The sequence below is a fragment of the Poecilia reticulata genome, chromosome 18 (assembly GCF_904066995.2).
Source record: "Poecilia reticulata chromosome 18, P_reticulata-male-v2, whole genome shotgun sequence".
Taxonomy (NCBI): domain Eukaryota; kingdom Metazoa; phylum Chordata; class Actinopteri; order Cyprinodontiformes; family Poeciliidae; genus Poecilia; species Poecilia reticulata.
The window spans coordinates 6,931,921-6,959,920 of NC_088847.1; the positions used below are offsets into that span (position 1 = coordinate 6,931,921).

Genomic DNA, 28,000 nt, shown 5'->3' on the forward strand with positions numbered 1-28,000 from the left:
CGAACAAGATGTGACTTATGGCATAAAAACAGAGAATCCGATGCTGAACAGTGAAAAAAATCAACACATGATGTGAAACACATGACGATTAGGCGGCGCAGCAGAAGATTACTGATGGTCAATAAACAGGAAAGAAACTAAAGTGGACATAGCAATAACCGAGAGAGGATAAAACTAATCAAAGGAAAATAAATGGAAATGAACAAAATGCAAGAATAAACTAAAGTAAATACAGAGGAATAAACTGGTATGGAATGACCTTTAGAGCAATAATTAATACAGAGGATGGTATGGCAAGAATAAACTATTTCCACATAAAAGGTAAAATGTTGAAGTGCCATGGGTTTGTTGAGACCACATCTAGTACTGAGAATAAATATATCTTACAGACCATAACGGTAAATAACTGATCACTTATGTTTTTAATTAGATTTGAGGCTGCACTGGGTGCAGTTGGTAGAGCTGTTGCCTTGCAGCAAGAAGGTTCTGGGTTCGATTCCCGGCCCCAGTCTTTCTGCATGGAGTTTGCATGTTCTCCCTGTACATGTGTGGGTTTTCTCCGGGTACTCCGGTTTCCTCCCACAGTCCAAAAACATGACTGTCAGGTTAATTGGTCTCTCCAAATTGCCCCTAGGTGGGAGTGTGTGTGTGCATGGTTGTGTGTGTCTGTGTTTCCCTGCGACAGACTGGCGACCTGTCCAGGGTGACCCCGCCTCTCGCCCGGTACGTTAGCTGGAGATAGGCACCAGTGCCTCCTGACCCCACTGAAGAGAAGAAGAGCTATGATTAATGTAGTTACAGTTCTATCCATGTTTTAATGTTGCAGAGCTCAGTCGTTTTGCAAATAGTTAAAAGTTTAAACTGGCATGTTGAACATCATTTATCTGGTAATTTTGTGGAATATTTAACAACTAGAAAATGACACGTAAGAATATTTTTGCACTCTGATTGGCTGCTGTTAGGCCTACAGATTTTAACTTGAATGTTCATTGCATTTTTTGTAGACGCCTGTGAAAATAATTTCTATTCCCAAGGCTTTTTGTTATCTGGGAAATTATTTTTGATGATAAATACAGAAACAAGCATAAAAATCAAAACATCTACAATAGTGATAGTAATATTAATGATAAAATAATAGTCAGTGCAAAGTAGGCTACAAATTCTTTGGTGGGGGGCGGTGAGGGACCTGGATAAAGGCTGGGGGGCGCTGGCACAAAAAAGGTTGAGAAACACTGTTCTAGACTATAAGAAAATAATTTCAATTGGGACAAGTTTAATGTCTATTAAACCAGTTCTCCTTACAAAATGAGGCTGTGAGACAGGCTCATCATAAAGCGCAAAACAAAATAAACTGCAAATATATGCAACCCGAAGCTTAAACGTCCCCTACTACCTGAACATAGTTGTTGCTACGCATGGCTGAAAACAATATGTGTGTCAAGTGACAATGTGGTTGTTGGACAGGATGTTCTGAAACAGGAAATGAGTGGTCTGCAGAAAAGAAAAAAATCATCCAGCAGAGGTGTTGGCTGTGAGCATTGCAACTTTTGATCTCACCATAATCATTCTGCCTCTTTGGTTGCTGTAGATTCAGCCTGTCTTGTGTTAGAAGGCAGAAATATTTCTCTAAAGCAGAGCAACTCGTGACTAATGGATGTGAAGATGGGCCACACTTTGCCCTATTTGCTGTTTTTACTGGGTAAATATATCCCTTTCTCTGTTTGAATGCAGTGGAGGAAGGAAAATGTTTAAAATTGAAGAGAAAGTCTACAAGTCTCACAAAGTACATAAGTTGAACTGATGTGCAATTTTTAGAATTTTCTTTTTCCTTTTTTTCTTTTAAATGAGAGTTTGGTTAACATTCATACTTTTTGGTATGTCTATCACCTTATTTTTTTTAGTTATCAGTTGCTTCATCTGCTGTGGAATCACTCAAGGTAACTGGACAGTCATTTCTCTTCAATTATTGACTCATGAGATTACTATCACTTATATCTTAAGATTTCTTCTGCTTTCCATAGTTTCTATACAAAGTGAAGATGTGAATAGGACATTACAGCACTGAAAAATTGTCTTCATCATTTCAAGTGTTATTCAAGTCTTATTTGTAAAGAGCTTTTTAAAACTAAGTTTCAACTGTTTTTTTTAAAAACAGAACTAAAGTCAGTCCTCACTGTGTCTCCATCATGGCTGAGTCCTGGAGCCTCAGTGACTCTGAGCTGTGAGGTTAAACCTTCATCTGCAGGATGGAGGTTCTACTGGTATAAAGCTGTTCCTGATCTGTCGCATAACAACTACAGCTACCTGCTGCTGCCCGACAGCATCAGCGGGACTGCAGAGAACTCCTACGTCATTCACAGCCAGAGTCATACATCGGGATATGCCTGTAGAGCTGATAGAATAAACCCACATTTTTCCACTGGTTACAGTGAACCAAAGTTTGCCTGGTCTATTGGTAAGTTTTGTTTTCTTTTTCTATTCTATTCAAACCTGGGTTGAGAAGATTCCAAAAATCAGGGACTAGTTGTTCTGCCTTCTCACCCATTGTGCACCCTTTAAGTATGGATGTGTTTGTAACTAACTTGTTTATTGGGCTACAGGAGTATGTTGCCTACAGATAATTTAAAGCAGTAATACACGTTACCAAATGGAGCACCGAGACAGAAAACGGCTTAAGACAATATGACAAGTGGCAGGTTGTTTAAGGGAAGGAAGTGGTCACACATTCAAGGGCTGCAGAGGATGGTGCATTCAGGTGCAGCTTGTTGAACACAAACAAATTGCTTAATATCTATGATTACTTTTAGTTTTTGTTTTAGTTGAGGGGAAACTGTTTCCTGTTAGTGTTTTTTTTTATTTTCACTTTTTATTTTCTTTCTTAGCTTTGTTTTTGTTCATTAACCTATAGTTTTTTTTTGTTTTTTTTTAGTATTTTAATTACATTTTTCAGTGTTTTGTCTCAAACAATAAAGATATTGATCATGTCTTTTCGGCTTATCTTCTAGTATGATGGTTTTGACACACGTCTGTTGCCATATCCATAATATTGTAGTGGATGTATTTTAGAGGTTTGTTTGGGTGTGAGTTGCTTTGTTTTTAATGTGTAAAGCAGTTTTTTTAACAGTGTTTGGTAGGAAAGAGTGTGCGGCTTTTTTCATTCTGCTTGTGTTGATTATTTCCTCCATGTTGTCCTTCAGATCCTCATCCAGCAGCGTCTCTCTCAGTGAGTCCTGACAGAGAGCAACACTTCACCTCCGAGTCTGTCTCAATACACTGTAAAGGAGACTCTCCTCAATGGATAGTGAAGGAGTTTGTGCAACTGAACGACAAGTCCAAATTATCAGACTGCTCCACTTGGCGGACAATGACTGGGTCATCGTGTACCTTTACTGTCTACTCTTCCTATAAAGCAGTGTGCTGGTGTGAGTCTGGGTCAGGCGAGTTCAGCAACGCAGTCAACATCACTGGGAAAAGTATGTTACAACAATTTATAATGTATTTTCTTTTTTTTTTCCTTTTTAAGTTTTGTAGAGTGGTTTGTTGGCGATGAAATATCTAACTTAGCATAAACTAACTCGTCGGTGGTTTCCATTATGTCTAATGTTACCCAAAGAATTTCATTTTAAACGACATTTTGCTTTCACAGCGCAATTTGTGTCACTTTTGTGAAATTTATTTGCCAAATGTTTCTTTTGCAGAACAAGGTGCAGATTTAGAATGACTGACAATGATGATGATGACTCTGACCTTGTCATTAGTGATGATTTCTGACTGAAGCTTCATTTTCTCTGACTGGTTTCCAGATGAAGATCTTCTCCTGGTGAGCCCCGTCCATCCTGTGACTGAAGGAGCTTCTGTTACTCTGAGCTGCAGACGGAGAGGAGAAAACAAACTTTCTGATGTGATTTTCTATCATAATGACAAACTGATCCAAAATGACAGCAGAGGAGAGCTGAAGATCTCTGCAGTGTCTCAGTCAGATGAAGGTTTCTACAAGTGTGAACATTCAGGAGAAGTTTCACCTCAGAGCTGGATGGGAGTTAAAGGTGAGATTAGTAAAAGTTTTCGATTGATTTGAATAACAGTAAAATATCATTTGAAAGCTGAATAAAACCTTGACATTTGTAGCTGATGAGAATTTTCCTGACCTGTTACAGTTGCTACGCCTCGACCTGAAACCTCTGCCTTTCCTGTGCGGTCGATCTTTGTTGGAGTCGGATTTATTATTCTTTTGTTTCTGTTGTGGCGCTTCAGAAAGTCAGAAGGTGAGACCTCCTTCTCAGGTTTGACAATGTTTTAGACATGTCTTATACCAGCTTGCTGTTGTACAGTGGTACAGCATGGCTGAATTCAAAACAGTGCGAAAACCATGTGCATCTCTTCATTTATTTTTGTAATAATAAAAAAACAAGATTGTAGGACAGAGCAGCCAGAAAGCCAGAAAGGGATCAGCAGCCAGTGTACTCCTCTCTTCTTCATGGTTTGTTCTGCCCATTCGCCATCAATCCTTTTCACATTTTTGGTCGTGTTATCAGGACAAATGTACATTCTTCACTTTCAGTCGTCAGAGATCGGATAAAAATGTGTTACTGAATGAACTCAGAACATCAGTGTCTGACATCTGGTAAAAAAAATTTAATAAAAAAAATCCAACCCCGGATAAGTGGCAGAAAATGGATGGATGGATGGATGGAAAAAAAAATTAATAACTATGATTTTTACCAAACTGTAGGAGTTTACAAAACAAAAAGTGGACCTCAAACATCTGGAAATGGTAAAGTATGACCTTCATACGATCAAGTATAGCTATGTATCTATCTCAGGTATTAATATTTAATAACATATTTTTCCTATGATCATGTAAAAAGAACAACATGAAGATCTGGACGAGATTCCCGAATATGATGATGTGGCTTCAGAAAGCAACATGGATACCAAGACCACAAGGACTGTGTTAATGCCATCTTGATCTGGTAATAGTAACATCACATTCAGAAGCAGCAGCTAATTAGATTATTATTATTATTGATCATCAAAATTTTCTTTTTATTTTCATTTATAAACATGTTTATGCTGACTAAAACTTCTGCAACTGTAAAACTGGTCACATGCAAACAAGCAAAGATTGCAATGAGTGCAGTGATCCAAACCTAGTCTAAAGAGAATCTGAATTGTGATCCAGTTAGACGTCAATTTTATGTTTGTAAATTAAAAAAAAAGAAATTGCTTCTGATTTCTAAAATTTTTTTATGCAGTGTAGAAATGTGTTATTTTGCTGTGTTAGATTCATTTCCTAGTCCTCTGTGTACTCTTTCTCACCCCCTGCCAAACTCCATGTAGAAAGACCGGGGCTGGGAATCGAACCCAGAACCTTCTTGCTGAAAGGCAACAGCTCTACCAACTGCGCCACTGTGCAGCTTTTATCCAATGGAGTGAAATTTATTCAGAGTTAAATCAGTTTATAACAGGTTCTGAACTAACATTTTTTAAATAGTTTTATTATTTTTATCAGTGCATTGAATTGCTTTACTTTCTTGCTAATAATGTAGTAATATGGACCATCAGTATCTTTATGTCTCTCTTGTCTTTCAGGTCCATGGAGAGAAGTTCAACACAACCATTAGATGTTTACCTGTAACATCTGTCTGTCAAAAAGGACACATTGATTTTTTTTTATATCATGTATATTATGTATTACTCATGTTGTCAATATAGAAAATGCCCCCCAGATAATAGTGGATTATAGTTTTCTTTAACTTGATTGGTATTTTTCATTTTATCTGATATACAATCAAAGGAATCATTCACAGCTGGACCTGAACTACTGAAGTCTTTTAGAGCCTGGATGTAAAGGAATGATAGCGCCATCCAGAGGAAGGGAGTAATATGACCGATAGTCCATGTAAAATATCTATATAAGGTAACACACATTATGTATATTTGACAGAGCATTGTCCTAAGCTTCTTTTAGTCAAACTATTTAGTACTTAAATTCTCTCTTACAATAATCTATTGCTGCCCATAATTTACACTCCAACATTTTTCTCTTGTGTTTTTTCACGTGTTCGAACAGAAAATGGGAATCGATTTTTGCCAAGCAGTTCTTAAAAAAACACACTGTAATCTTATCAATCAGTGTCATTGCTTTTAAACTATTTTGTTTTAAACTTGTGCCAATGATTTAATTTCTTTAACTTTTCTGTAAGCAGCTTGTTGTGTGTTGTAGATGTCTGCTCAGGTGATAAATCTAGAAGGTTGTTGGATTACATTAAAATCCAACAAAGAGTTAAAGAAAAGGGGCATGTCTGGGATTATTAGGCTGGTTTATAATTGGATTTAAAACACAGAGAGAAAAACAAATGGAAGAAAGTATAAGATGTTCTCTACTAGTACTTCTAAATAATTTTTGACATTAAAATCTTCTAACAAAGACATCTATCTATCTATCTATCTATCTATCTATCTATCTATCTATCTATCTATCTATCTATATACTCCCATCTAGTGGTCAGACGGTGAACTACACTCAGTTGTGGCTCAGACGTTATTTACTGTGATGATGGACCAGAATGAAATGTACAGAAAATATGTTGTAAATAAAATAAAAAGCTCTCTGAACTGTGAGATGAAATCCAAATCTTAGTGAAAAATGAAAGCAGTGATTCTGACCCACAAATGTTCCTTTAACAGTGAATTCATGTCATGGAAACATGAAACCTGCATATCTCTGACTCAAACTCACTGACATGAATTAGTAGATTCAGGACCCACAGCTCTGACATGTCAGATGACATCATCCATCAGAAAACCTGACATGTTGCAGCAGTGAGAGAAAGATGGAAACCTGGAACCTAAAGGAGAATCTGAAATCATTCATTGAAGACCACACAGTGATCCCAAACATGGAATCACTTATTTCTGCCCTTCAGAAACATTTTGCTGCAGGATTGTAAAAAATCCGACTGGATCAGTGACATGTTTCGTCTGACACGACTGACTTGAGCTGACCAGAAGAGGAACAGTTCTTTAATGTCACCTTTGAGTCAACAAGGAGTTTAAGTCAAATATCGGCTGAATGTTGGATTGGAGTGACGAAAGATTAGCCACTGCTAGCTAACAAAGCTACAGCCATACTTCTTCCCTTTTGCCACGTCCTACTTACCACTGCAGTTTTCTTTTATTTGTTAAATTGATAAAAAAAAAGAATAAGCAATGAAAAAAACTGTGATGTAGCTTGAATACAAAATGTGTCTGTAGTTTGAGGGGCGTATTTCTCAAATAAAAAACCCTGCAACTGTTTTCATGTTAACACCGATGGCTTGGTGTATTTCTACTTCCTGGAAACAAGAATGCATTTTAGTGAGCAGCTATTGGAGGAGGAGGTGTGAAAACATGAATAGTCTGTTGATGAACCACAGAATATCTCTACTACTGGTTTGCTGACCTCTTTACAGTGTCCATTTCCACCAGTCCTGAAGACAAAATAGTATACAAGATTTTTTTTCCTCTTATTTATCACAACTTTACCACTTTTGCTCAAAGTGTGAGAGGATCTGCAGTTTGGAATTCAATTCCTGTTCATTTAAAGTCTGTAACCAGTTTTAGTACTTTCAAAAATTAAACAAAACTTTGGTTATGTCAAAAACATTTTTCTGTTTGTATACATTATGTTGTGCTACTTTAAATGATCATCACTTCAATTTTTAGAGTTATTTTTTAAAAAGCCCAACTAAGGACAAATGCTGCGAATTAGTTGTTGCTATTGCACCATGATGCAAACAGGGGACTGGCTGTTTTATTCAGTTTGTCTATGCTGATATGTGTCTGTCCCTAACAAATAAACTTTATAATAATATAAACTTCTCTTCATGTTACGTTCCTAATGGCAGCAACTGTTACTGACATGAACACAGTTTCAAATAAAAACTCATTTCATAAAAAAGATCAAACTTCCTCATCTTAAAACAAAAAGTGTGTCTATAGATTCATTGCTTCAAATGATTCAGCGAATCGTTTCCGACTTTTCATTTGTTGCTGTTGCTGCATTTCTCTCCACTGTGAGAGATGGTGTCATAGATTATCATATGAGAATTCATGTTAACACCAATGGCTTTGTGTATTTCTACTTCCTGGAATCAAGAATGTATTTTAGTGAACAGCTATTGGAGGAGGAGGTGTGAAAGCATTAATAGTCAATGTTCTGTTGATGGACATTCCTGCAGAAGCCTAGAATTTCTCTACTACTGATGTGCTGACATCTTTACAGTGTCCATTTCCACCAGTCCTGAAGACAAAATAGTATGAGTGAGTTTTGTCTCCTCTCTATCACAACTTTACACACATAGAAACTTCTCTTCATGTAACGTTCCTCATTGCAGCAACAGTTAATGACATGAACAGTTTCAAATAAAAGCTGATTTCATAAAAAAGTATTTCCACCGATTCATTGCTTCAAATGATTCAGCGAATCGTTTCCGACTTTTCATTTGTTGCTGTTGAGCATGAGACACTAAAAGACTGAGTGTAAAAGTAACCTGTGAAAACCTGTCAGAGTGGCTACCAGTGTGAAAAGGAAACGGAAAATCTTGAAATAGTGATCAGACTGCCTCTTGTTCAGTTTGATGCTCAGTGTCTCAGTCGCTGCGTTTTCAGTCTGACCCAACAGAACTTTCTACTGTTACAAAGTAGAAATGTTTCTCTGAAACAAAGCAACACATCAGCAATACTGGATGTAAAGATGGCCGACACTTTGCTCTGTGTGCTGCATTTATTCAGTGAGTACATCAGTTTCTATTTATGGTGCTGCTGCAGAAAAATGTTTGAAATGAGAAAACTAGATTGTAAGAAGTTTATTCTTTGAGTTCATGTCAGGATCCTGGGTTGTTGAGTTGTTTTCAGTTTGATTTGATTCTAGTCTCATTATATTGTGCTCTTATTTTGGTCAGATCTGTCTAGTTCCTGTTTTTCTGTAGCTCAGTTTGTCTAAGTCAGGGTTGCCCAATGTGTCGATCGCGGAAAGGTATTTAGTCGATCTCGGCAGGTGACAAACTGAACGCCGCCAGGACGCTGAGAGCAGCACGTCCTCATATTCACTAAAATCCTAAACGTTTGCAGCTTCATTAAAAAAGAAGAATTATAAAAATAAAGTGAATAATCTCAGTAATTATTGTTTCAACAAGGTGTTGCGCAATTCAGTGCATTTCGGTTCCAAAAAGAAAAGCGACTCAAATATAAATAAGTCAATAGTTTGTCATTTTTATGTCTTTGTGTCATGAAGTAGATCTCAGGTGGCTGGTGAGAGAAAAAGTAGATCTTGCTCTTTAAAAGTTTGGGAACCCCTGGTCTAAGTGCTTCTAGTTGTTTATTTCTCGTTTGTAGTTATTATCCTTTGTCTCTTTAGTTGAATTATGTTTCTTTGGTCTAGTTATTCTGCAGTGTTAGATTCATTTCCTGTTCCCCTTCTCAACCTTCTCAGTTCTAACACACTTCATTCTCTGTCTCTACTTGCCGGATCCTCTCGTCTACTCCTGTCACTTCCTGGTCATGGTTTTGTTTTGGTTTGTTTTTTTTTACTTGGCTCTCATTAATTTTTGTAAGTTGTTCTTAAAATAATTTTCAATAAATTTCCAAATCCATTTTTCATTCCCGTTTCTGCATTTGGCTCCAACATCAACCACCAACGCACGTCATTACAGTTTAACTGGAAATATGAACTGAGCAGAAATCAATACACTGATTGTTGTTAAGATTTAAACTGTGGACTATAAACATAATTTAGGAAAGAACATGTTTTTGTTATTCTCTAACAGTTCTAATATTGCAACAATCTGTGTTTTAGTTCTCATCTGCTATGGAAACACTCAAGGTGCAAGGAAAGGTAAATTCAATTTTAATATTTTTTTATTTCCTATTTCAGTTCTGATCAGCTGTATTTCACTGATTTTGATGTTCGTTTTCTTTCTGCCATTTTACATTTAAATGCTTTACAGTCAATTCTTTCCTTTGTATATTTATGTATATTTATCTGTGTGTTTCTCATATCAGCCCATTGACCCATAATATTTCATGATTTGTTATTGTTTTCAATTTCTTCCCAACATCACCAGAGTCCATCCTCACTGTGTCTCCATCATGGCTGAGTCCTGGAGCCTCAGTGACTCTGAGCTGTGAGGTTGAACCTTCATCTACAGGATGGAGGTTCTACTGGTATAAAGTTGTTCCTGATCGATTACAGTACTACAGATATAAGTTGCTGCCTGACAGTCAGGGTGGGACTGTGGAGAACTCCTACATCATTCATGGACAGGAACAAACAGCAGAATTTGTATGTATAGCTGGAAGAGGAAACCCAGTGGATTTCACTGCTTTCAGAGAACCAAAGTTCGTCTGGTCTGCAGGTCAGTTCTGTTTCTGTCTCATCGTTCTGTCTACTATTTTGTTTGTTTTTATGATGTAAAGCTCTTTGAACTGCCTGGATGCTGAAGGGTGATATACAAATAGACTTGATTGATTGATTGATTGATTGATTGATTGATTGATTGATTGATTGATATCTGAATGAAGATGTTTTACTGCCTGTGTTGATTATTTCCTCCATGTTCTTCAGATCCTCATCCAGCAGCGTCTCTCTCAGTGAGTCCTGACAGAGAGCAACACTTCACCTCTGAGTCTGTGACTCTGAACTGTGGAGGAAACTCTACTGAGTGGAGAGTGAGGAGGTTTATTGAAATAAACAAACAGCCATTATTATCAGATTGTTCCAACTGGTGGAAAATAAATGGATCCTCATGTACCATTAACAGTCCATGGTCCTTTAAAGCAGTGTACTGGTGTCAGTCTGGATCAGGAGAGTTCAGCAATGCAGTGAACATCAGCATATATGGTACGTTTCTTTACAAAGCTATTTTAAATCTAAATTAAAATAATTAATAACAATTTTTAAATATGCCTTTATTAATTTAAACCATCTATGAACTAACGTTGCTGGTGATTTATTTTGAGTGGTGAAAAACTAAAATATTTACTGATGTAATTTTGAAGCCAAAATTACTCATGGAATGTGATGTTCACTCATAATAAACTTACTGCAAAAATATTTCACTTACTTTAACAAACTGTTGGTCTAACAGATAAACCTAAACCAGTCCTCACTGTGTCTCCATCATGGCTGAGTCCTGGAGCCTCAGTGACTCTGAGCTGTGAGGTTAAACCTTCATCTGCAGGATGGAGGTTCTACTGGTACAAAGCTGTTCCTGATCCATCAAAGAACAAATACAGATATGATTTACTGCCTGGTAGCATCAATGGGACTGTAGAGAACTACTACATCATTCATGGACAGAAACAAACAGCAGGATTTTCATGTAGAGCTGGAAGAGGAAACCCAGAATATTTCACTGATTACAGTGAACCAAAGTTCATCTGGTCTGCAGGTCAGAATGTTTCTGTATTTTTTCCTATGTTCAATCATCACCTTCATCCATCCTTGTTTTAACTAGAAATGTTAATATTAATTACCAACCAATCTGAAAATTCAGATGAACTTTATATTTCGTTGTCCCTTAAAACCTCTCCGTCGCTAGAGGACCCACATTAGGGTCCTCGGCGCTTGCCGCAACAAGATCAATTAAAAACACATGCTATACATTTATCAATATAGGCATATTGCATATCCACGTAAAGGGAAAAAGCTCTTCTAAATGATAGGATCGATATTTTCTTCCTCAACAACACCCAGAATGAACACTAAGCAGATTGATAAAAAGAAACGCAATTAGACGCTAACGAGGCTAACGAGGCACACCCGGTAAAAAACGCAATAGTAAAAGAGCAAGGAGGCCCGATGTACAAAAACTATTAATCAGAGTAAAGCCGAAGCTCTGCGGTTTTTAACAATACTAGAGTCACCACGGTACGTGCAAAACTCAATGAACCAGCAGCTAAAGAAGAAAAACAGAAATAGCTCATTTCACGAAGCTAAAATCAAAAATCCAGTCCTACCTTTGCCGTTTCGTGGTCATAATCCATATTAGAGTAAATATTTCCACCTGGTCCGATAATCCCTTTTCCCTGAGTACATCTCACATGGTTTTTGGTTCGGCACAGAGGCATTTCCGTGTTTTATGTGGATTCACATTATGCCGGGTCAAAATTGGTCAATTTACGTCACATGCCTTTTTTTCGCTGTAATTGGTGAATGACTTTAGTTTCCGTATTAATGTCAACGCCCTCAGATTCTATTGGCTCTGACAGTTCGAACGACATGTCAATCGTCAAAATTGACCAATGGGTTCCCGAGAAACTGCCCCGCGTAGTTTTGAAAAAATGAATGGGGAATTGGGAGGTTTTACGCAGAGAGAGCAGTTATTGTAATGTAATTATGAGATATATTAGTTTTTTCTTTGATCATATCATTTTGACAACTTAGTTTTCATTGCTATTTGCATTTTCATTGTTGTATAATTCTATTTGAAGTGTTATTGTGAGTTAATCTGTTCCATTTTCAGTCTATTACAAATTGTCTATTTTTTTTCTCTTTTTATGAATGAATGCAATGTGGATTTTTCAAAAGAACCCCCAAAAACAATTATTAGATGTAATTACTTATTTATTATAAATAATAATTTATTATATGAAAAGAATAAATGATTAAAACAGACACTACAGAAATAAAAACTAAGAAAGTTCAAATGGCACAAATTGTGCCAAAATGGCTCATTTGGAAGATCCGCCTAGATTTTTATCTAGTAGCACCTCTCTAAAACTCATATGATTGACTTTTTTTTCATGAAACTTGGCACAGTAAAAGGTCAGATTGTGTACTGTTGTTGCTACTTTTTTTTTGGCTTTCACTGCATGTTTTGAAAGGAGCATTCATAGATTGAAGTGGTTTTTTTTAGGCGGAAATTGATTTTTTTCTTAATTTCTGCTGTTTATCATATTAATACACTTTCCTCAGTAACAGGCAGGGTGGTTTTTAGAGCTGTAACATGTTCTCTAGGGTCTTGCCTTTGTTTTGATACCAAAACAATTAAAATAAACTCTGTAGTTCTTGAGATACATTCAATTCATTTTGGGCATGTTATTTTCAGCCATATTGCTCAAAAGGAGGCCTGGAGTCGGAGAGGTTAATCCATCCATCCATCCATTTTCTTGCACCCTTGTCCCTTAGTGGGGTCGGGAGGGTTGCTGGTGCCCATCTCCAGCTAACGTTTCGGGCGAGAGGCGGGGTCACCCTGGACAGGTCGCCAGTCTGTCGCAGGGCCGTTGTCCCTTAATCTGCCTTATAATTCTACTGGCTAAAAATACCTTGTTCTCTGGAAAAGATACACATTTTTCTCAATATTTCCACCATATCTTGACACCTTTACTAATAAATGATTTATTGATTGTATGCATCATGCTGTGACATGGATAACTACTTCCACATTTGGGCTGTATTGTACATGAACAGATCTGACCAGTAGCAAGTGACTCCATCAGTGGTCAATGTGTGACGTGTCTGATCCAAACTGGTCTGCTATCCTCCGCACTTTTCAGCTGATTTTACTTTCTGCACCCTTCTCCTTCCTGTTGGTGTCTCTCTCTGTCGATCATCTCTTTTTATTTCCTGTTCCTCTCTGATGCAATTACAGCTGATGTTAAAAACCTGAATGATCAGTGAGTGCACGTCAGTGTTGACTCCAAAAAATTCAACATAAACAAAACAAAAAATAGTGCAATAAACATGCAGCACAGCAAACTTAAATAAATGAATGCAGTAAAGTATTTAAAGAAAACATAGAAGTAAAAAAACATAAATCCAAATAATATCTGCCCCATGTGAAATGATTTAATCATCTTCAGCATGTAAGCTAAAGGATTTCTCTGAATGAAAGTGTTTTTCTATCTGCTTGTTGATTATTTCCTCCATGTCCTTCAGATCCTCATCCAGCAGCGTCTCTCTCAGTGAGTCCTGACAGAGAGCAACACTTCACCTCTGAGTCTGTGACTCTGACCTGTGGAGGAAACTCTACTGAGTGGAGAGTGAAGAAGTTAAGAGAAATAAACCGAAAACAGAATAAACAGAAGTTATCAGATTGTTCCAACTGGGGGAAAATGTCTGAGTCTTCATGTACCATTAACAGTGTCCGGTCCTTTAAATCAGTGTTCTGGTGTGAGTCTGGATCAGGAGAGTTCAGCAGTTCAGTCAACATCAGTATAAATGGTAAGTTAATATACAAGTTATCTCGTTCATCAGAAGAATTTTACAGCTCACCAGAAATTAGAAACTGAATGCAATAGACCGGTTATTTTTTCTGCTTGTTTTGTAAATTTAACGTGAATTACTTTGTATTTAAAAAAAAACATCATTCCTCCATCAATGTCAGGAAGGCCTAGTTTCAGATCCAAAATGATTATTTTTCATTCAATCTTGTTCTTATAACATATAATATAAAGTCTTCATTGTTATTTCAGCTGCTGTTAGAAATGTTGATGCACATAGTTGCTCCATAGTTCACTAATAGTGAAAAGCAAAACATTTTTTGGCAAATGTTACAATTTCAATAAACTGTGATCAAGATAAAATGTAAAGCATCAATGTTCAGTTTTTTCCTCTAATTGTCTCCAGCAGCTGATTTCTGACTGAAGCTTCATTTTCTCTGACTGGTTTCCAGATGAAGATCTTCTCCTGGTGAGCCCCGTCCATCCTGTGACTGAAGGAGCTTCTGTTACTCTGAGCTGCAGACGGAGAGGAGAAAACAAACTTTCTGATGTGATTTTCTATCATAATGACAAACTGACCCAAAATGACAGCAGAGGAGAGCTGAAGATCTCTGCAGTGTCTCAGTCACATGAAGGTTTCTACAAGTGTGAAGATTCAGGAGAAGTTTCACCTCAGAGCTGGATGGGAATTAAAGGTGGAGACTTTAATGCACTTATCTTATTAAATGGTTGTTTTTGTGTTTGTTTTCTTTGTGTACTATCATTGTCATAAGTAATATTCCTTATTGATCTCTAAACACAGCTGCATCCAGACCTGGAAGCTCTTCTTTCCCTGTTCTGTTGGTCACCGGATCAGTGATTGGATTCATCGTTCTCATTCTCCTGCTGCTGCTGATTTATTTCCAAAAGCCAAAATGTGAGGGCATCTTCTTCTGATTCAATCATATTTCCACCAGAGCACATCAATGTCATGAACACAAATGCCTTTTTAAATACAAAACAATTTCACCAAAAATCTTTTTTTGTGAACAAGGTTGTGGTTCAGAGCAGCCAGTCAGTCAGGATGAAGATCTGCATCAAGTTTACTCCTCTCTCCTACATGGTCAGTCTTTCACTTTGTGCTGAATGTGTGAGGATTTGGGTCTTGTCTGTATTTTGAGTCTCTGTATTGTTGCGTCTACCCCTTGATTGTTCCCAGCTGTCCTTGGCTTCCCCTGATTCCCTTCCCTGTGTATTTCTACCCACCTGTGTCTCTTGTTCCCTATCAGGTCCTCGTCTACCATCTACTGTCAGTTGTCTAATGATTTACCAGTTGCTACCAGACTCAGAGCTGTTGATGCTGCTCATCTGTGCTGCCTGGATTTTGTGAATTTGTTTCTTCATTAAATACCATCATTTGCTCCTCATTCTGGTTCTGACCACGTCTACCTCTAAGCCAAATACCACATTTCATGACAGAATGTTTCCACTAATCTTTGACACAGATTTTAATCAGGAAATATTTCCATACATCCAATCCAACTTTCAACGAATCCTTATTTTCTCTGCTGCACTTTTGATTCTGTTCCTTTGTTAAAGTTTTAACGTGAATCACAGACATAAAGTGACCAATTAATCTGTGTTGGTCTTTCATCGACCTTTAGGTGACCTTTGTGTCTATGAAACAATCAGAGGCCCTGAAAACTCTGGAAAAGGTTCAGTATAAAGTCTGATTTTCAAATAATGTTGGAGATTTTGTAATTATACTGTAACTCATCAACAATTCAGTCAGTTTCATTATTTTTAGTTCACAATGAAAGTGTTTCTGTTTTGTTTGTTTCCTGATTCAGAGCAACAATCTGGTAACAACAACTTTGTGTTTCCTCTAATCATTGAACAGGGAAACTTGATGATTCAGAGAAGATCTGACAAAGTTGATGCAACTTCAGAATAAAACATCAAAGTAGGTAGGTAAAAAATGTCAACTGTAGCGATTTATTAAATTCTCTAATCGTTAAAACCTTTCTGTTCAGATCTTTTCCTCATTTTTGTTAGGAAATCCAGCACAATGTCAAAGTAAATCGTTTTTTTTCTAAGTCTTGCTCCATTATTACTATGGCAGCCATTAACAACAATAAGGAAACATAAACTTTATCCAATGGAGTGAAATTTATTTCACAATTCAGTGTATTGAATTGCTTTACTTGCTAATAATGTAGTAAAATGAACCTTTAATACGGACCATCAGCATCTTTATGTCTCTTGTCTTTCAGGTCCATGGAGAGAAGTTCAACACAACCATATCAGGAAAATCTCAGTTTACTCACCATTAGATGTTTACCTGTAACATCTGTCTGTCAAAAAGGACACATTGTTTTTATATGTCTCATGTATATTGTGTATTACTCATGTTGTCAATATAGGAAATGCCTCCCAGATAATAGTGGATTATAGTTTTCTGTAGCTTTATTGGTATTTTTCATTTTATATGATATACAATCAATGGAATCATTCACAGCTGGACCTGAACTACCGAAGTCTTTTAGAGCCTGGATGTAAAGGAATGATAGCGCCATCCAGAGGAAGGGAGTAATATGACCGATGGTCCATGTAATATATCTATATATAAACATGTTGGTGTAGGAAATAGGGGTTAATTGTAAACCGTGGTCTAAGTGTAACACACATTATGTATATTCTGTATATAATCTTCTATTATTCAAATTATTTACTACTTAAATTCTCTCCTACAATGATCTATTGCTGCCCATAATTTACACTCAACAACATTTTTCTTGTTCTTGTTCCAAATGTTTGAACAGAAAAAGTGAATCAAGCATTTAGTGTGACGGCTCCTCCAGAATGGAATCAGCTCCAGTCTGAACTCCACATGTTGATCTGATTCTGATTCTTAAAAAACACACACTGTGTCAATAGGTGTCATTGCTTTTAAACTGTTTTGTAATTTGAGGTTTTAATTTCTTTATCTTTTCTGTAAGCAGCTTGTTGTGTGTTGCAGATTTCTGCCCAGGTTCCTGTTGAAAATGAGATCTGGATCTCAATGGGGTTTTACCTGGATAAATAAATAAAATAAATAAATAGAATAAAAAAAATTTTAACCATTAGATTTTGTTGCATTTCTGTTTATGTCTAAAGAATCTGAAAGTTTCTAACAACTTTCTCACAGTTACCAGAAATGCAGATGTTATGACTCTAATTCATTAAGTTTAATTTAGCCTGATAAATTAAGAAGGTTGTTGGATTATATTAAAATCCAACAAAGAGTTAAAGAAAAAGGGCGTGTCTGGGATTATTCAGCTGGTTTAACTGGGTTTACAACACAGAGAGAAAAACAAATGGAAGAAAGTATAAGATGTTCTCAGGAACAAGACAGTTTAGTGTCTTATAGACCAACAGCAATATTATAAAATCTATCAGTTTAAAAGCAAACAGTGAGTTCAGTAAATAAAGAGCTGATCCATTGTCATGGTTTTGTTCAGGACTGTAGCAGAAATCCACATCTATCTATCTATCTATCTATCTATCTATCTATCTATCTATCTATCTATCTATCTATCTATCTATCTATCTATCTATCTATCTATCTATCTATCTATCTATCTATCTATCTATCTATCTATCTATCTATCTATCTATCTATCTATCTATCTATCTATCTATCTATCTATCTATCTATCTATCTATCTATCTATCTATCTATCTATCTATCTATCTATCTATCTATCTATATACTCCCATCTAGTGGTCAGACGGTGAACTACACTCAGTTTTGATTTTACAGTGCTCTTTACTGTGATGATGGACCAGAATGAAATGTACAGAAAATATGTTGTAAATAAAATAAAAAGCTCTCTGAACTGTGAGATGAAATCCAAATCTTAGTGAAAAATGAAAGCAGTGATTCTGACCCACAAATGTTCCTTTAACAGTGAATTCATGTTATGGAAACATGAAACCTGCATATCTCTGACTCAAACTCACTGAAATGAAGGAGAATCTGAAATCATTCATTGAAGACCACACAGTGATCCCAAACATGGAATCACTTATTTCTGCCCTTCAGAAACATTTTGCTGCAGGATTGTAAAAAATCCGACTGGATCAGTGACATGTTTCGTCTGACACGACTGACTTGAGCTGACCAGAAGAGGAACAGTTCTTTAATGTCACCTTTGAGTCAACAAGGAGTTTAAGTCAAATATCGGCTGAATGTTGGATTGGAGTGACGAAAGATTAGCCACTGCTAGCTAACAAAGCTACAGCCATACTTCTTCCCTTTTGCCACATCTTCCCTACTTGATACAGGTTTTTCTACAGGCACCAATAGAAATTAGAGCTTAACATTAAACATTAAGTCAGAGTGGCGCTCTCATGATGACAACCCAGATTTGAGAAGATCTGCAGCAACAAACAGACTCACACATGTCAAAGATACACAAGATAGTAGTTACATTTAAAATAATTACACTCTAACGATGGTTTACTTGTGATTTTAAATTTAATTCCCTGCAGTTCAATCGCTAAATAAAGAATAAGGAATAAAAAAAAAACTGTTTTGTAGTTTGACTACAAAATGTGTCGCTGGTTTCAGGGGAGGATTTAAAAAAAATGTAATAAAATAAAACAGCAACTGCTTTTGTAAGTGCAAGAATGAGTTTGTATTAATTTTGACCATTAGCCAAATTAATACAAGCATTACTATGCATTAGTCTCCACTGTGAGAGATGGTGTCATAGATTATCATATGAGACTTCATGTTAACACCAATGGCTTTGTGTATTTCTACTTCCTGGAATCAAGAATGTTTTTTTTAGTGAACAGCTATTGGAGGAGGAGGTGTGAAAGCATTAATAGTCAATGTTCTGTTGATGAACGTTCCTGCAGAAGCCTCGAATATCTCTACTACTGATGTGCTGACATCTTTACAGTGTCCATTTCCACCAGTCCTGAAGACAAAATAGTATGACGGAGTATTTTTTAATCTTATTTATCACAACTTTACACACATAGAAACTTCTCTTCATGTAACGTTCCTCATTGCAGCAACAGTTAATGACATGAACAGTTTCAAATAAAAGCTGACTTTATAAAAAAGTATTTCTACCGATTCATTGCTTCAAATGATTCAGCGAATCGTTTCCGACTTTTCATTTGTCGCTGTTGAGCATGAGACACTAAAAGACTGAGTGTAAAAGTAACCTGTGAAAACCTGTCAGAGTGGCTACCAGTGTGAAAAGGAAACGGAAAAACCTGAAATAGTGATCAGACTGCCTCTTGTTCAGTTTGATGCTCAGTGTCTCAGTCGCTGCGTTTTCAGTCTGACCCAACAGAACTTTCTACTGTTACAAAGTAGAAATGTTTCTCTGAAACAAAGCATCACATCAGCAATACTGGATGTAAAGATGGCCGACACTTTGCTCTGTGTGCTGCATTTATTCAGTGAGTACATCAGTTTTTATTTATGGTGCTGCTGCAGAAAAATGTTTGAAATGAGAAAACTAGATTGTAAGAAGTTTATTCTCTAAGTTCATGTCAGGATCCTGGGTTGTTGAGTTGTTTTCAGTTTGATTTGATTCTAGTCTCATTATATTGTGCTCTTATTTTAGTCAGATCTGTCTAGTTCCTGTTTTCCTGTAGCTCAGTTTGTCTAAGTCAGGGTTGCCCAATGTGTCGATCGCGGAAAGGTTTTTAGTCGATCTCGGCAGGTGACAAACTGAACGCCGCCAGGACGCTGAGAGCAGCACGTCCTCATATTCACTAAAATCCTAAACGTTTGTAGCTTCATTAAAAAAGAAGAATTATAAAAATAAAATCAAAGAAACATGTTAAAGTGAATAATCTCAATAATTATTGTTCCAACAAGGTGTTGCGCAATTCAGTGCATTTCGGTTCCAAAAAGAAAAGCGACTCAAATATAAATAAGTCAATAGTTTGTCATTTTTATGTCTTTGTGTCATGAGGTAGATCTCAGGTGGCTGGTGAGAGAAAAAGTAGATCTTGCTCTCTAAAAGTTTGGGAACCCCTGGTCTAAGTGCTTCTAGTTGTTTATTTCTCGTTTGTAGTTATTATCCTTTGTCTCTTTAGTTGAATTATGTTTCTTTGGTCTAGTTATTCTGCAGTGTTAGATTCATTTCCTGTTCCCCTTCTCAACCTTCTCAGTTCTAACACACTTCATTCTCTGTCTCTACTTGCCGGATCCTCTCGTCTACTCCTGTCACTTCCTGGTCATGGTTTTGTTTTGGTTTGTTTTTTTTGACTTGGCTCTTATTCATTTTTGTAAGTTGTTCTTAAAATAATTTTCAATAAATTTACAAATCCATTTTTCATCCCCGTTTCTGCATTTGGCTCCAACATCAACCACCAACGCACGTCATTACAGTTTAACTGGAAATATGAACTGAGCAGAAATCAATATACTGATTGTTGTTAAGATTTAAACTGTGGACTATAAACATAATTTAGGAAAGAAAATGTTTTCGTTATTCTCTAACAGTTCTAATATTGCAACAATCTGTGTTTTAGTTCTCATCTGCTATGGAAACACTCAAGGTGCAAGGAAAGGTAAATTCAATTTTAATATTTTTTTATTTCCTATTTCAGTTCTGATCAGCTGTATTTCACTGATTTTGATGTTCGTTTTTTTCTGCCATTTTACATTTAAATGCTTTACAGTCAACTCTTTACTTTGTATATTTATGTATATTTATCTGTGTGTTTCTCATATCAGCCCATTGACCTATAATATTTCATGATTTGTTATTGTTTTCAATTTCTTCCCAACATCACCAGAGTCCATCCTCACTGTGTCTCCATCATGGCTGAGTCCTGGAGCCTCAGTGACTCTGAGCTGTGAGGTTAAACCTTCATCTACAGGATGGAGGTTCTACTGGTATAAAGTTGTTCCTGATCGATTACAGTACTACAGCTATACGTTGCTGCCTGACAGTCAGGGTGGGACTGTGGAGAACTCCTACATCATTCATGGACAGGAACAAACAGCAGGATTTGTATGTATAGCTGGAAGAGGAAACCCAGAATATTTCACTGCTTTCAGTGAACCAAAGTTCGTCTGGTCTGCAGGTCAGTTCTGTTTCTGTCTCATCGTTGCTCCTGTGTTCAGTTATCTACTTTATCCATCTTTATTTCATCTGTTTCTACAGTAATGACCGATCAGCTTTAAAATACAAATACTCAACTTGACATCTTGTGAGGGATTATTCCTCTAAACCTGCCATATAATTCTATTGGCAAAACAATATTTACTCTAATAAACTTAAATAAATGAACACAGCAAAGTGTTAAAGGAAACATATAAGTGACAAAACAAAAGCCAAAAAACCCCAAAAAACTACTCCATGTGAAATGATTTGAACAAGTCTTAAATATTAAAGATAAACCCTCCAGTGACTTTACAACCTGACCTGCAATCAAAACACCTTCAAAGAGTTTGACATCTTCTATGCAGAGAAAATAAATCAGGTGATTAATCTGCACATCCACACTATATCCAGTACCAATGCTAGACCCAAATATAACAAATGCAGAAAAAATGACTCAATTCCAACTTTTTAACTATAAAAACCAAGAAGAAATTATAAATCTATTATTATGTATGTATGTATGGTGTATTAACCTTCCTCTCAGGTCTTCTGGTTCTGGTTCTGCTTTGCATCCCAAGAACCAGAACCAAACATGGAGAACTTCCAGAAAACTGCAAAACAGGCAAAACACTGAATGCCTTTAAATCTAGACAAAAAAACTCTTTAGTTTAGAGTTGATTTTTAACCATAATAAATTAAACATTAATCAACATTATGATGCACAATGATGGGACTTGACAACTGTTGACTGTGTTCTACTGTTTTGTTTGTTTTTATGATGTAAAGCACTTTGAACTGCCTGGATGCTGAAGGCTGATATACAAATAAACTTGATTGATTGATTGATTGATTGATTGATTGATTGATTGATTGATTGATTGATTGATTGATTGATTGATTGATTGATTGATTGATTGATTGATTGATTGATTGATTGATTGATTGATACCTGAATGAAGATGTTTTACTGCCTGTGTTGATTATTTCCTCCATGTCCTTCAGATCCTCATCCAGCAGCGTCTCTCTCAGTGAGTCCTGACAGAGAGCAACACTTCACCTCTGAGTCGGTGACTCTGAACTGTGGAGGAAACTCTGCTGAGTGGAGAGTGAAGATGTTTTACTGCCTGTGTTGATTATTTCCTCCATGTTGTCCTTCAGATCCTCATCCAGCAGCGTCTCTCTCAGTGAGTCCTGACAGAGAGCAACACTTCACCTCTGAGTCTGTGACTCTGAACTGTGGAGGAAACTCTACTGAGTGGAGAGTGAGGAGGTTTATTGAAATAAACAAACAGCCATTATTATCAGATTGTTCCAACTGGGGGAAAATGTCTGAGTCCTCATGTACCATTAACAGTGACCGGTCCTTTAAATCAGTGTTCTGGTGTGAGTCTGGATCAGGAGAGTTCAGCAATGCAGTGAACATCAGCATATATGGTACGTTTCTTTACAAAGCTATTTTAAATCTAAATTAAAATAATTAATTACATTTTTAAAATATGCCTTTGTTAATATAAACCATCTATGAACTAACGTTGCTGGTGAGTTATTTTGAGTGGTGAAAAAAATAAAATATTTACTGATGTAATTTTGAAGCCAAAATTACTCATGGAATGTGATGTTCACTCATAATTAACTTACTGCAAAATATTTAACTTACTTTAACAAACTGTTGGTCTAACAGATAAACCTAAACCAGTCCTCACTGTGTCTCCATCATGGCTGAGTCCTGGAGCCTCAGTGACTCTGAGCTGTGAGGTTAAACCTTCATCTGCAGGATGGAGGTTCTACTGGTACAAAGCTGTTCCTGATTTATCAAAGAACAAATACAGATATGATCCACTGCCTGGTAGCATCAGTGGGACTGTAGAGAACTACTTCATCATTCATGGACAGAAGCAAACAGCAGGATTTGCATGTAGAGCTGGAAGAGGAAACCCAGAATATTTCACTGATTACAGTGAACCAAAGTTCATCTGGTCTGCAGGTCAGAGTGATTCTGTTTTTTTTCCTATGTTCAATCATCACCTTCATCCATCCTTGTTTTAACTATAAATGTTAATAGTAATTACCAACCAACTGAAAATTCAAATGCTGAACTTTATATTTTGTTGTCCCTTAATCTGCCTTATAATTCTACTGGCTAAAATTACCTTGTTCTCTGGAAAAGATTCACATGTTTCTCAATATTTCCACCATATCTTGACACCTTTACTAGTAAATGATTTATTGATTGTATGTATCATGCTGTGACATGGATAACTACTTCCACATTTGGGCTGTATTGTACATGAACAGATCTGACCAGTAGCAAGTGACTCCATCAGTGGTCAATGTGTGACGTGTCTGATCCAAACTGGTCTGCTATCCTCCGCACTTTTCAGCTGATTTTACTTCCTGCACCCTTCTCCTTCCTGTTGGTGTCTCTCTCTGTCGATCATCTATTTTTATTTCCTGTTCCTCTCTGATGCAATTACAGCTGATGTTAAAAACCTGAATGATCAGTGAGTGGACGTCAGTGTTGAGGTGAAGTTATGATATAGACTCCAAAAAATTCAACATAAACAAAACAAAAAATAGTGCAATAAACATGCAGCACAGAAAATTTAAATAAATGAATGCAGTAAAGATTTAAAAAAAACATACAAGTAAAAAAATTGAAGCCAAATATCTGCCCCATGTGAAATGATTTAATCATCTTCAGCATGTAAGCTAATGGATTTCTCTGAATGAAAGTGTTTTTCTATCTGCTTGTTGATTATTTCCTCCATGTTGTCCTTCAGATCCTCATCCAGCAGCGTCTCTCTCAGTGAGTCCTGACAGAGAGCAACACTTCACCTCTGAGTCTGTGACTCTGACCTGTGGAGGAAACTCTACTGAGTGGAGAGTGAAGGAGTTTAGAGAAATAAACCAGAAGTTATCAGATTGTTCCAACTGGGGGAAAATGTCTGAGTCTTCATGTACCATTAACAGTGACCGGTCCTTTAAATCAGTGTTCTGGTGTGAGTCTGGATCAGGAGAGATCAGCAATGCAGTCAACATTAGCATACATGGTATGTTAATACACATTATTTCATTCACCAGAGGAATTTTACAGAAGTTAGAGACTGAATGCATCCTTGATGATGAAGTAGAAATGAAATGTCACAAGTTGGAAAACATATTTGATCAGTTTGGCAACATTTCACATGATATGTGTTTTGTTGCACTTCTGATTGGTGGATCTGATGAATGAGTGAGTTGGAGCAGCAGGACCCGTAACTATGAAGCACGATATTTTACTCTTGTTTTGCATTACATTTTATTTAAAAAATGTCAGTCTTTCACTAAAATCAGAAAGAACTAGTTTTTGATATAAAATGACATGTTTTCATTCATTCTTGTCCTTATAACTTATAAAGTCTTCATTGTTGTTTCAGCTGTTGTTAGAAATGTGTTGTTCACCAATAATAGTGAAATGCAAATATTTATTTAGCAAATGTTACAATTCAAATAAAAGGTGCTCAAGATAAAACTTTAAATCACCAATGATAAGAATCACATCTTCAGTTTTTTTCTCTCTAATTGTCTCCAGCAGCTGATTTCTGACTGAAGCTTCATTTTCTCTGACTGGTTTCCAGATGAAGATCTTCTCCTGGTGAGCCCCGTCCATCCTGTGACTGAAGGAGCTTCTGTTACTCTGAGCTGCAGACGGAGAGGAGAAAACAAACTTTCTGATGTGATTTTCTATCATAATGACAAACTGATCCAAAATGACAGCAGAGGAGAGCTGAAGATCTCTGCAGTGTCTCAGTCAGATGAAGGTTTCTACAAGTGTGAACATTCAGGAGAAGTTTCACCTCAGAGCTGGATGGGAGTTAAAGGTGGAGACTTTAATGCACTTATCTTATTAAATGGTTGTTTTTGTGTTTGTTTTCTTTGTGTACTATCATTGTCATAAGTAATATTCCTTATTGATCTCTAAACACAGCTGCATCCAGACCTGGAAGCTCTTCTTTCCCTGTTCTGTTGGTCACCGGATCAGTGATTGGATTCATCGTTCTCATTCTCCTGCTGCTGCTGATTTATTTCCAAAAGCCAAAATGTGAGGGCATCTTCTTCTGACTCAATCATATTTCTACCAGAGCACATCAATGTCATGAACACAAATGCCTTTTTAAATACAAAACAATTTCACCAAAAATCTTTTTTCGTGAACAAGGTTGTGGTTCAGAGCAGCCAGTCAGTCAGGATGAAGATCTGCATCAAGTTTACTCCTCTCTCCTACATGGTCAGTCTTTCACTTTGTGCTGAATGTGTGAGGATTTGGGTCTTGTCTGTATTTTGAGTCTCTGTATTGTTGCGTCTACCCCTTGATTGTTCCCAGCTGTCCCTGGCTTCCCCTGATTCCCTTCCCTGTGTATTTCTACCCACCTGTGTCTCTTGTTCCCTATCAGGTCCTCGTCTACCATTTACTGTCAGTTGTCTAATGATTTACCAGTTGATACCAGACTCAGAGCTGTTGATGCTGCTCATCTGTGCTGCCTGGATTTTGTGAATTTGTTTCTTCATTAAATACCATCATTTGCTCCTCATTCTGGTTCTGACCACGTTTACCTCTCCACCAAATACCACATTTCATGACAGAATGTTTCCACTAATCTTTGACACAGATTTTAATCAGGAAATATTTCCATACATCCAATCCAACTTTCAACGAATCCTTATTTTCTCTGCTGCACTTTTGATTCTGTTCCTTTGTTAAAGTTTTAACGTGAATCACAGACATAAAGTGACCAATTAATCTGTGTTGGTCTTTCATCGACCTTTAGGTGACCTTTGTGTCTATGAAACAATCAGAGGCCCTGAAAACTCTGGAAAAGGTTCAGTATAAAGTCTGATTTTCAAATAATGTTGGAGATTTTGTAATTATACTGTAACTCATCAACAATTCAGTCAGTTTCATTATTTTTAGTTCACAATGAAGGTGTTTCTGTTTTGTTTGTTTCCTGATTCAGAGCAACAATCTGGTAACAACAACTTTGTGTTTCCTCTAATCATTGAACAGGGAAACTTGATGATTCAGAGAAGATCTGACAAAGTTGATGCAACTTCAGAATAAAACATCAAAGTAGGTAAAAAATGTCAACTGTAGCGATTTATTAAATTCTCTAATCGTTAAAACCTTTCTGTTCAGATCTTTTCCTCATTTTTGTTAGGAAATCCAGCACAATGTCAAAGTAAATAGTTTTTTTTTCTAAGTCTTGCTCCATTATTACTATGGCAGCCATTAACAACAATAAGGAAACATAAACTTTATTCAATGGAGTGAAATTTATTTCACAATTCAGTGTATTGAATTGCTTTACTTACTTGCTAATAATGTAGTAAAATGAACCTTTAATACGGACCATCAGTATCTTTATGTCTCTCTTGTCTTTCAGGTCCATGGAGAGAAGTTCAACACAACCATATCAGGAAAATCTCAATTTACGCACCATTAGATGTTTACCTGTAACATCTGTCTGTCAAAAAGGACACATTGTTTTTATATGTCTCATGTATATTATGTATTACTCATGTTGTCAATATAGGAAATGCCTCCCAGATAATAGTGGATTATAGTTTTCTTTAACTTGTTTGGTAATTTTCATTTTATCTGATATACAATCAATGGAATCATTCACAGCTGGGCCTGAACTACTGAAGTCTTTTAGAGCCTGGATGTAAAGGAATGATAGCGCCATCCAGAGGAAGGGAGTGATATGACCGATAGTCCATGTAAAATATCTATAGATAAACATGTTGGTGTAGGAAATAAGGGTTAATTGTAAACCGTGGTGTAAGTGTAACACACATTATGTATATTCTGTATATAATCTTCTATTATTCAAATTATTTACTACTTAAATTCTCTCCTACAATGATCTATTGCTGCCCATAATTTACACTCAACAACATTTTTCTTGTTCTTGTTCCAAATGTTTGAACAGAAAAAGTGAATCAAGCATTTAGTGTGACGGCTCCTCCAGAATGGAATCAGCTCCAGTCTGAACTCCACATGTTGGATCTGATTCTGATACTTAAAAAACACACACTGTGTCAATAGGTGTCAATGCTTTTAAACTGTTTTGTAATTTGAGGTTTTAATTTCTTTATCTTTTCTGTAAGCAGCTTGTTGTGTGTTGCAGATTTCTGCCCAGGTTCCTGTTGAAAATGAGATCTGGATCTCAATGGGGTTTTACCTGGATAAATAAAGGAAATAAATAAATAAAATAACATTTTTTTAACCATTAGATTTTGTTGCATTTCTGTTTATGTCTAAAGAATCTGAAAGTTTCTAACAACTTTCTCACAGTTACCAGAAATGCAGATGTTATGACTCTAATTCATTAAGTTTAATTTAGCCTGATAAATTAAGAAGGTTGTTGGATTATATTAAAATCCAACAAAGAGTTAAAGAAAAAGGGCTTGTCTGGGATTACAACACAGAGAGAAAAACAAATGGAAGAAAGTATAAGATGTTCTCAGGAACAAGACAGTTTAGTGTCTTATAGACCAACAGCAATATTATAAAATCTATCAGTTTAAAAGCAAACAGTGAGTTCAGTAAATAAAGAGCTGATCCATTGTCATGGTTTTGTTCAGGACTGTAGCAGAAATAAATGAATTAAATGAAGATTTTATAGCAACAAAAAAAAGTACCAAGAGTAAAATAT

The 28,000-nt window shown here is 36.5% G+C and overlaps 3 protein-coding genes across 3 annotated transcripts; all 3 read left to right on the forward strand.

The window, feature by feature from the left end:
• The first annotated feature begins 1,538 nt into the window (after nucleotides 1–1,538).
• On the forward strand, nucleotides 1,539–4,395 carry LOC103480330 (uncharacterized). Its single transcript, XM_008435220.2, has 6 exons — nucleotides 1,539–1,699; nucleotides 1,902–1,937; nucleotides 2,156–2,455; nucleotides 3,198–3,473; nucleotides 3,804–4,046; nucleotides 4,158–4,395. The coding sequence occupies exons 1-6, from the start codon at nucleotides 1,651–1,653 to the stop codon at nucleotides 4,298–4,300; spliced, it is 1,047 nt and encodes a 348-aa protein (XP_008433442.2). The 5' UTR covers nucleotides 1,539–1,650; the 3' UTR covers nucleotides 4,301–4,395.
• Nucleotides 4,396–11,140: 6,745 nt separating this feature from the next.
• Nucleotides 11,141–17,309, forward strand: LOC103461515 (low affinity immunoglobulin gamma Fc region receptor II-like). Its single transcript, XM_081599881.1, has 8 exons — nucleotides 11,141–11,432; nucleotides 13,922–14,206; nucleotides 14,658–14,900; nucleotides 15,008–15,121; nucleotides 15,239–15,307; nucleotides 15,849–15,899; nucleotides 16,085–16,147; nucleotides 16,458–17,309. Exons 2-7 carry the CDS (start codon nucleotides 14,098–14,100, stop codon nucleotides 16,111–16,113), a joined length of 615 nt encoding a protein of 204 aa, XP_081456007.1. The 5' UTR covers nucleotides 11,141–11,432; nucleotides 13,922–14,097; the 3' UTR covers nucleotides 16,114–16,147; nucleotides 16,458–17,309.
• Nucleotides 17,310–22,998: 5,689 nt separating this feature from the next.
• LOC103461508 (low affinity immunoglobulin gamma Fc region receptor II-like) lies at nucleotides 22,999–27,985 on the forward strand. Its single transcript, XM_081599882.1, has 8 exons — nucleotides 22,999–23,289; nucleotides 24,086–24,355; nucleotides 24,923–25,165; nucleotides 25,273–25,386; nucleotides 25,504–25,572; nucleotides 26,114–26,164; nucleotides 26,350–26,416; nucleotides 26,726–27,985. Exons 2-7 carry the CDS (start codon nucleotides 24,247–24,249, stop codon nucleotides 26,376–26,378), a joined length of 615 nt encoding a protein of 204 aa, XP_081456008.1. The 5' UTR covers nucleotides 22,999–23,289; nucleotides 24,086–24,246; the 3' UTR covers nucleotides 26,379–26,416; nucleotides 26,726–27,985.
• Nucleotides 27,986–28,000: the final 15 nt, after the last annotated feature.

Bases quoted from the DNA above. Each gene is read 5' to 3' on its own strand.
- LOC103480330 (XM_008435220.2), top strand. From the start codon at position 1,651: ATGGATGTGAAGATGGGCCACACTTTGCCCTATTTGCTGTTTTTACTG. The intron at 1,938-2,155 runs GTAACTGGACAG...TTTTAAAAACAG, and splicing joins CTGCTGTGGAATCACTCAAG to AACTAAAGTCAGTCCTCACT. The intron at 2,456-3,197 runs GTAAGTTTTGTT...GTTGTCCTTCAG, and splicing joins AAAGTTTGCCTGGTCTATTG to ATCCTCATCCAGCAGCGTCT.
- LOC103461515 (XM_081599881.1), top strand. From the start codon at position 14,098: ATGTCTGAGTCTTCATGTACCATTAACAGTGTCCGGTCCTTTAAATCA. The intron at 14,207-14,657 runs GTAAGTTAATAT...ACTGGTTTCCAG, and splicing joins AGTCAACATCAGTATAAATG to ATGAAGATCTTCTCCTGGTG. The intron at 15,122-15,238 runs GTGAGGGCATCT...TTTGTGAACAAG, and splicing joins TTATTTCCAAAAGCCAAAAT to GTTGTGGTTCAGAGCAGCCA.
- LOC103461508 (XM_081599882.1), top strand. From the start codon at position 24,247: ATGTCTGAGTCTTCATGTACCATTAACAGTGACCGGTCCTTTAAATCA. The intron at 25,166-25,272 runs GTGGAGACTTTA...CTCTAAACACAG, and splicing joins GAGCTGGATGGGAGTTAAAG to CTGCATCCAGACCTGGAAGC. The intron at 25,573-26,113 runs GTCAGTCTTTCA...ATCGACCTTTAG, and splicing joins TTACTCCTCTCTCCTACATG to GTGACCTTTGTGTCTATGAA.